Source organism: Halichoeres trimaculatus, unplaced genomic scaffold (assembly GCF_033239565.1).
Source record: "Halichoeres trimaculatus isolate MK-OKI-2021-1 unplaced genomic scaffold, fHalTri1.1 fHalTri1_scaffold_1, whole genome shotgun sequence".
In the NCBI taxonomy this organism is placed as follows: domain Eukaryota; kingdom Metazoa; phylum Chordata; class Actinopteri; order Labriformes; family Labridae; genus Halichoeres; species Halichoeres trimaculatus.
Window position 1 is genome coordinate 37,937,033 of NW_027437179.1, and position 9,379 is coordinate 37,946,411.

At 38.9% G+C, this 9,379-nt stretch overlaps 1 protein-coding gene across 1 annotated transcript; it reads right to left on the reverse strand.

Moving 5' to 3' along the window:
* Positions 1-1,215: 1,215 nt before the first annotated feature.
* yod1 (YOD1 deubiquitinase) lies at positions 1,216-8,535 on the reverse strand. The gene is made up of 3 exons (XM_074679472.1): positions 8,447-8,535; positions 4,634-4,846; positions 1,216-4,497 (listed from the first exon to the last, which is right to left on the reverse strand). The coding sequence occupies exons 2-3, from the start codon at positions 4,839-4,841 to the stop codon at positions 3,800-3,802; spliced, it is 906 nt and encodes a 301-aa protein (XP_074535573.1). The 5' UTR covers positions 4,842-4,846; positions 8,447-8,535; the 3' UTR covers positions 1,216-3,799.
* Positions 8,536-9,379: the final 844 nt, after the last annotated feature.

Consider the following 9,379-nt stretch of genomic DNA (forward strand, 5'->3'; position numbering starts at 1 on the left):
GACTACTTTTTTTTGGTAAAATTAAGAGCTGTAACAAACATTTTTATACTTTCTATTATCTTTTTCACACAGAAATGTAATATTCTTTCCTCATCCTGGGCTAAAAATGCTAATCTGAGACCCATGTATCAAATCAGTGTACTAGCATTAATTGGAAGTTCTTGCAAATTGCGTTTAGCTCCATTTGGCTCCATTATCTATTTTTTTTCATTTGTATTATAATTGGTCTCTATCCATCTATTTCTCTCCAACCCTCAGTGGATGTCTGTCTGACCTGAGTCTGGTTCTGCTCGAGGTTTCTGCCTGTTAAAGGAAGTTTTTTTCTTGCCATTGAGACTTGTTAAAATGCTGCATGCTAGTTATGGTGTGTTAAGATGGAATAAGATTCCTTGTTTTGTCTTGATGTAGGGTCTTTGTCAATAATTATAATAATGAGAATAAGAAGAAGAATTTCAAAGTGCTACAGAGCAACAAATCATACAATAAAATTTGAGATTTAATTGTGCTAATGTTTTTGTAAAGCATCCCGAGATAACATCTGTTATGATTGGGTGTTTTATATTAACAATGTATTTACTTTCAGGTAATGATTTAGTTTAGTGGTAGAATCTACTCATATTATTTTATAACATGATAAAACAAGTTCATAAAAAGAGCTTTATTGGCATCTCTACACTAAACGTTGATTATATAAATAATCATTATACTATGAGAACAAATATCAGTATTGGAAGTGAAAGACAAGCTTTAGGAAACAACAGATGTAGTTGCTGGTCTCAGTAAAAAGGAGCTCATGTCACATTACCATGTTTAGTGTAGACTAATGGATCTATCTATTGAATATCAGAGCTCTACACCTTTAATTACTCTAAAGAAAAACTAGTTTAATTAAAGTGTGAGCCTGAAGTGGAACTGGCTTTCTTCCTCTGGCAGCGCTTGTTTCTACAGTTGGTCAAACAGCCAGTAAACAAATCTGAGATCCAATTAAGAGGGGCAGACGATCCTAAAATAACACATAGGAAGTGTAATCCTGCTGCGATGGCACAGATCTAGTGTTGTTTAAAGCGAAGAGGGTGTGTTTCCACTGGCCTCCATTCGTCAGTAGTGAGTAAAAATAGACAGTTAACTGGGGCTCAACAAATAAAAAAACAACAACAAACTGTGAGCAAATGTTTTCTGATGAAACAGAAGACAGAACATCTCAGAATACCTTTGTCGATAACTTTTATTTGTGACACAACACTGAAAAAAATCAAGTAAATCCAGTTATTCTGTAGTGCTTTGTGTGCAACATTCATCAGTTATTGTCCTTGAAGAGCCATGAGAACTTAGTTCATACAAAATACAACAAAGCTGTTTCATAGTTTCACTTTTATGCAAGCTGTTAATCCATAACCACTGTTTTAAAAAACTAGCTTAGTAACAGATGAAGAGAACATTAAAGTAATTCACATTAAAACAAAGAAATCTCAGAGTCTGAATCAAGATCATAAAACTGTAAGAAAACTTTCTATTCTCACTTTATTTTGGCAAAACTCAGTACCAGTATGGCCCACACAGATATGTGAAAAATAACTAGTTGTTCACAACATGAGGCCACAATAAAGTGGGCTTCAAAGTCAGAGAAAATTATTTGTAACCTGTTGTTTAACATAAGTGCATGCTTCACCCTCATAAGTCTCTCAAAGAAATTTCAAAAGAAGCCTGAAATAGTGAGAACATGCTCCGATTTGTGCGACACATCGTGTAAAAAAGGCATTTCTGGACCACATGCACAGAACTGAAAGATAATTCACCGTCTGCCTCAACACTGATCAAACACCCTGACTTTCTTTGTGCTGTGAAAAATTAGAGGGTAAAGGGTTAATACTGATTCCAAACCTGGAAAGTAAAAACATGATCTCAGCAGAATTGATCTCATACAGGATTCTTCAGTCCACAATGCTTTACTGTGATTTGGATTCATGCTTCAGTGATTATTAAAAATCCATCAGAAACAAGAAAACTGATAAAAGACGTTCGAACAGCATGATGCAGATTAAAAACACTCCAGAATCAAAAAATTACACACCTGAACACTTTTCTTTTTTTCAATGAAGACCAAAACAAGCTACGGATTCAGTAAAATGTTATCAGCACCATTACGTTTGGAATATTTTTCATTTTATTTATAGTAAGCCCACTATTAAAACATGAAGCAACACCCAAAAGAAGCCAAATAAGGAAAAATTAAGTCATAAAGAAAAGGTTTAAATCACTATTAGTAACATAATATTTATAAAGCATAACCTTAAAGTTAAATCTCAATCTCAGCCTCTCCTCTGTGAATTCAGATGTCACAAAGACACAATAAGAATAATCCAGCTTGGACGTACAAACAGCCCGCGTGTGCAGATCATTTCAGACATCTAACGTCAGACAAACTGAGGTGTTGGAAGAGTTTCTGTCGAATAACGGAAATGATGATGAAAAAAAAACATGCTACATAACCAACATCATGAATAACAGTCAAACTCTGTGTGCTGCTTTTAAGACAACAGTGAATAGGATCTTTTCAGAGAGCAAATAACTCTTAGTGGTTGTTTTAAGACAGAAATTATTATTTTGATTCTTGATTTACTCACATTATTTTCAGGACTTGGAGTGAAAAATCTGAAATGTGAATCAAAACTGCTGGAGAAACACTGAGACAGCATTTGAACTTTGAGTCTAAAATGACCCAACTGTTTTTTTTTTTTTACGTTTTAAGTAACTAACAGAAGTTTTAAATCTATCACTATTTCTAAAATGTAAACAACGCCTGAAAAAAAAACAGTAAAACATCAAATAAAGCAGCTTGATGTTGAAATCAGTGTTTCTCCAGCTGAATACATCAAGGTTAAAGGAGAAGTGGTTATGTTTTTTAAGTTTTGATAGAAAAGTGTTGAAGTTAAGCTAATAGTTTAAGCTAATAGTTTAAGTTACAGTTTGTTCAGAAACTTGCTGAAGGAATCAAACAGATGCTCTGCCATGAAATCTATCTAACTTTGGATCTCTCTGCTCTTCAAATTGCACAGTTTCTCCTCTTTCTCCTGTCACTGTTGCTGCCAGACTTGTTCAGATCTTAGTTTGGTTGTAGTTCAGTCTCTTTTTGAAGCATGTACGCTTTGAACAGCACGCTACAGGTGGAAAACATGAATATGCAGTGTCTAAGATTAAGACTAAGTGTCTGAAGACACAGTAAACGAATGATAAATGTTTAGTTTGAGCATAAAACGAACATTGGAGTGTGGATCAGAGTTTCTTAAAGTGAGCTAATTCACGTGGCAGGGTTGACCCCATTTGCTCCCATGAGGCTAATGCTATTTCTATAGAGCAGTGCCTTGAATAACCCCAGCTCTGAAAACAGACCATCCCCTTCAAGGAATATTTTTAGGAACTAATAAGATGAGATGTGAAACACTAAAAAAAAAGTGGTCAAGAGCACGATTTTTATCTTTGATTAAAACAAGCCCCAAGAATTATTTGCCCTTTTGACTCAACCCTGTCGAACACGATTCAAACCATCCCTGACAGACTGAAACGATGGTTCAATGACATCTGAGCTCTGCAGAAGTGTTTCTGACTCTGAGAACAAACAGCAGTTTGAGAAGTAATACTGAACCGGCTAGTGTCTGCAGATTCTCCGTAGATGTCGCTGGACAATGTGAGGTAGAGGATCACACAAGCAGATTGACAGAAAGACCAACAGAGTAGCCACATGTGGGGCACGGGGTTAGTGGTGGTTGTAGTCGTGAGAGGGGAAAAGACAAAGTAATGCTCACACTTCGCCAAAGTTGGTGTGACCTGTCTCCTTGGCGTGTTCACGGGCTTCCTTCTGTCCCACAAGGCCCGTCTGGCACACCATGCAGCGCAGCGCAAAGCGGTTAACGTCTGTGAACTGGCGCTTCCGGCGAGCCTCGTCTGCCAGCTCCAGTGCCTGCGCCAGGATTACGTCGTCCGTGGTGGAGAAGATAGTCTGGGGCGGGACGTCTGAGCCTGGAGTTTCCTTCTGAAGAGGGTCGTAGTGGATGCCGTCGTAGATTAGAAGCACGCGTTTGTGGTAACCGGCGTCCTCCCCAAAGCGGTCCACTCGCACCGTCTGAGTGTCCACCACGCAGATCTCACACTGGTAAAACTTGGAGAGGATGGACACCTCGATGGCTCCTCCCCAGGTGTCGTCACGTCGTATCCACGAACAATACTCCTCATTGGTCTTTCCCAGCACTGCCTCAGAGTACGCCGTGGGGTCGCTCGACACGATCTGAGCGATGAGGCCTCGCATCTCAGGGGCACAAGTGGGTTCATAGACCCCACCTTCCACCACATAATACACACTGGTGAAGAGGCAGGAGTTGTCAGCGGGGACGACTCGACGTGCCAGCACAGGTGAGGCTTCGAGGCGCGGTACTTTAGTCACAGTGGGTCGATCCTGAGGCTTTGGCTTGTTCTTTTCTTCTTCCACGATGAGAGTATCTCCTGGAGAAGAGGACACATCAGTCACAGCACAGTTCAGCCTTGGGCATATAAACAACTTATTTATTTATTGTCAAATATCAGTTTGAATTTAAGCTTTCGTTTACAGCCTCAACACTCTGAATATTCAAAAACTAACCTGATTTGATGGGGTAGTCTTTAAGGTGAGCGTCTCCGTTTCGAAGATCAAGGCTTGATGGTGGATAACCGACCATGATTTTCTGCACATCACATGGGATCCCCGTCAGTTCCTCCACCTTGGTCTTCAGCTCCTGCACACAGGACTGATGAGTCAGACCCTGCATGATGTGGCTCCCATTTTTGGTCTTACAGCGAAGCCGCAGCATCCTGCCTGCAAAAACGAGACAATGAATCAACAAATTGAGATTTTCTGATGATTTTGATCATTTTAAATGTTTTTCTTTTTAAATAATGCCTTTTTGGTTTTCTTTTAAAGTTCATTTTTGGGCCTTTTATGCCTTTACTTGGATAGAAGAGAGGAAAGTGGACAGAGCATGAAATGGAGCGAAAGTAGGGAGTGACATGCAGCAGAGTCTACTGCCTGGTCCACCCGCGTGAGGGCAAACATCATGAAGCACAACCTTTACCGCTAGGCTGTCTGCGCTCCTTAGATACAGCCTTAAATCAATTTGCTCCAATAAAATTCAATTTGTTCTTCTGGAAATCAATCTGGACTGCTTCCCAGCAACTGAACACACAAAGTTTCGTGTGTGCTGCCATCAGAACTGTAGGTTAGTCTAACCTGTGTTTAGGAGCTAAGCTTGGTTTAAGTTTGTGATTCTCTCCACGGTCAAAATTCAAAGTTTTCTTTTACAGTGTGACAAAATGCTGGAACAAAGATGTAAACTTCCAGAAAAGTTGATCCATCTATGTGGTAAATATATCAATTTGTTTAATAATGTTTATTTTTTTTCAATTTAACATATTTATTCCTCAATATATACCCTTGAAATGCTTTGCTCGTGCCCAGCATGGAAAATCACCTACTCTTCCACTCCCTAACAGTCACGGTACCACGGTACCTTTCGACAGAATTTGGTCGGTACCTATCCCTACCCATCACAGATTTTCACTGCCACAGTTATTATATCCTTTGCCAAGTCTTTAAACGCAAAAACGACCAAGTCTAAAGGAAAACTGAATTTAACTAAGATTAAGAAGACGGATTATGACTTGTTATTTAATTTCTCGTTTCCAATTAAAAAATCAGAAAATAAATAACGGCCTATTTTTCACTGTTTTGATTTTTTTATGTTATTTTTCGGGGGTTTTTTTAAGTTAAAAATAGAGTATGAGAGAATGGAATTATCATGGGATTTTTGTTCTGTTCGTATTTGGTTTGAATCATTTTCACTGAGTTGTGACCTGGGAGTTGTTGACTTTTTCTTTCTCAGGAAGGTCAGTCAGTCTCTACCGGGTGATTCTACTGATGGGTGAATCGAGCAGCACGATAGCTAACGATTTTCAGTTATCATTAGTTAACGTTTTTTGTCAAGGATGGCAGACGTGTATATGCTTTTTAAAGGGGACATATCATGCTTGTTTCTCCTTTTCACTATGCCAGACTAGGATGCCTGTAAAGCATTTCTGCCCTCAGTACAAGTCATTTAGTTCCTTCATTGCCCCACAATAGCGTTCTCAATATCCTCAGTTTAGGCCATTCTGAAGTTCTCGTTGATCTCCGTTTCTGAGAATGACCTCCAGTAACCTCACAACGTCACAGCCCTTTGTGCTCTGATTGGTCAGTTCTATCAGAGGGGCGGAGGGGGTAGAGCCAGGGGGCGGTTTTTGCAGCATGGCAGTATTTACAAAATCGCCACATTGAATGGAGCAGACCGAGCGAGTTTGCTGTTTGTCAAAACTTCACCGTAAGGCATTGATAGCACTAATAAAATGGCAGAGTGTAGGATACATCCTTTTGTATTGGACCCTGAGTCAGACCCGGACGGTTCTGCAGCTCATGAGGAAGAAAATCCACCTGGACACAGATCATCTCAGGACGCTTCAGTGTGGTGAGTCAAACCGGTACTGTAACATGTATAGTTTATATGTTTATACTCGGCTCTTGGTGGGTGTATCCCTCGGTGGCGGTTGTGTGACTAACTGACTTCACAGAGGAGGAGCTGCTTTATCAGATTACTCCAATAAAAAGAAAGGATCCTCGTGTTGTCATGAAGGTCGAAATCTTGAAGCCAAATGTCAATGACCTATTTTCAGAGGCATCAAATCTCATTCTAGGATATCAGAAAAAATACAATATCTCATTTTTAAAAAATTCAGGGGGTGAAAGGTCTTGTTTTCAAATTTATTATATTATATGTAAGTATTAAATCAGGAATCAGCATGATATGTCCCCTTTAAAGAGGGGAAGCGTGTCACACCTAGGAGGCATCAGTAACATGACGTTTCCGCCTGAGCTTGTGTTGGATGCAGAAACGTCTAACACTCATTGCAGAGCATCTCCGGACACCCACGTACTGCAACATCTCTGAAATGTCTGTGTGGATCTTACCAGCTTCAACAACTGCTTAATAACATCAGCGTATTGTTCTAGTGCGGCCATAGTGGTCTATTTATATGTCACTCACTGTATATTGCCTTCTCTTTCTCTGTGAACAGGTTTCAAGATCTGTGCGGTTAAAGACTGACCTCCCTGATAAAAAAGTCAACAACTCCCAGGTCACAACACATCGATTCTGAACTGAAACTGAATTGTAAAACTGAATCTAAGTTTTGCAAACTGAAATTGAATCGTAGTTTTGAATATAAGGAATAAGGAGAATTGACTTCTCAAGTAGGTTAAAAACAAATTTTAATTTTATTTCAAACAGTTTCAAATCATGCTTTTCAAATTCAACCTAATAATTCAAATTCAGTTTTTATTGGCACAAATCTCAGCCCATAAACCTTGTCCACCTCCTCTAAGAGCCTACTGAAGATGTGAGCATCAGAATTGGATTGTGGAGTGCTGATTTGATGAGTTCAGGGTGTTGACTTGATATCCAAACTCCCCAGATCCCTGTGCAATCAAGCATCCGTGGGATGTGCTGGAAAACCAAGGATGCTCCACCTCACAGCTATGGCTTCAGAGATGAGCCTCTAACATTGCTGTGCCAGATAACAGCACTCTCTCAGAAGTCTAGAGGAGTCCACGTCTCGTTAGGTCTGGGCTGTTTTTGTCCTGGGCTGAGGTGATGGGCAACAACACAATATAAGGTGGTCATAATGTTATGGTTGATGATTAATGTCATCAGGTTAAACTATGGGAACGTATTCATTTATAATCTGACTTCGTAGTCTCTTAAACTGTGTCATCAAAGCATCCTGTCTATCTGGAATACAGCACCCTGTTTCTAATGAATCCTTAGCTTGGCCCGGTTTAACTCCATCTCTTCGCCACGGTGTCACATATTCCACATTTACTGATCGCTATGACACACAGAGCTGGTTTTATCCAAGTCACCATCCTGACAATTGAAGTGCTGATGATCAGCAGCAGCAGAGTCAAACACATGTCAGCAGCATCGCTTTGTTTTATGCTCTTTGTTCTGTCAGTCACCGTACACTTTACTCAACACAGAATGCAGATAAGGGACGGAGCTAGTAACTCCACGCTAAGCTATACAAAGTCAGAATCATGAGTAGTCACTTATCATGTGCAGCTTTAACTATGAAAAGCTCTGCTAAAAGTTGCTCGAAGAGTGTAAACCAACACGTTCACGTTGAACTCGAACACAAACGTAAATGGTTGATTATCTTGTCTCATCTGCTAACGTTAGCATGCTAACCCGACTTAGCGTTAACTGAACACTCACTGAAAATGTTTCCAATCCAAACTTAACTTTTGTCAATCATGTAAACTGTTAATTTTGACATTTAGATGAAATAAATTGTTCGTTTGGAGCCATGACAACTTAATTCGCTTTCTTACCTGCTGTTGACTGCAGCCCCGTCTCAAACAATAAACAACCACTGAGTGACTGATGCGCCGAGCGTCAGGCTACGTCTTTATGACGCCATGACGCTGTGCCAGCGTAAACACAGCGCCGTAGAATCGTAGAATAGACAATAGATAGTCATAGGGCTCTGCGCGCACCGTAAATGACCTAATAGCTGGATTTAGATCTTGGCAACATTGTTAAAAGAGAAAAACTTTTTTTTCCTGTTTTTGATGTGACCGGTTCTCATTTTAGTATACAATATGAAATGACTCTAAAAGAAAGAGACGGTCCTCATAGATAAAAACAACATTTATATGAAAATAGTTTGTCAAGAGATTTCTAGTTTTCGTGCTCAGGCTGAATTCTCTTGGCAATGAATTTTGTTCCTGAAAAGATTATGTTGCTCTTATTCATTCGTGATTTGATTTTTTTCTGCAACAACCTAGTGTTCATGAACAAATTATAATTTCTTTTCAATGAAAAGAATGAAATTTGCAGATTTTTTTTTAACCAGCTCTCTAAAAGCTGATTTGCATTGATTTAATATTTTCACAGTTATTTGAATTGCCTACTTGTCTGACCTTGGCTAAGGTCTTGTTCCCCTCAAAGAAACAATAAAAGTAACCAAAGTAATTTGTCATCTTTAATGCTTCCAGCAATCAAACTATACAGTCAGTTGCACGTCTTGTTTTTATTCCGTGTTGTACTTTTTTTTAAATTTTTTATTTTTCTTTACTTAATCTATTCCTGAATTGAAAATAGTGTAAATTTATTCATTTATTTATTTATTTAGCTGTTTTTACTATTTTCTAATTTTATTGGTTCATTTTGAACTTTGTTTTTATTGCTGTTGTAACAAAACAAAACAAAACAAAACAAGAAAAAAAACAAGGGGGATCTAATAATAATAATAATAATAATAA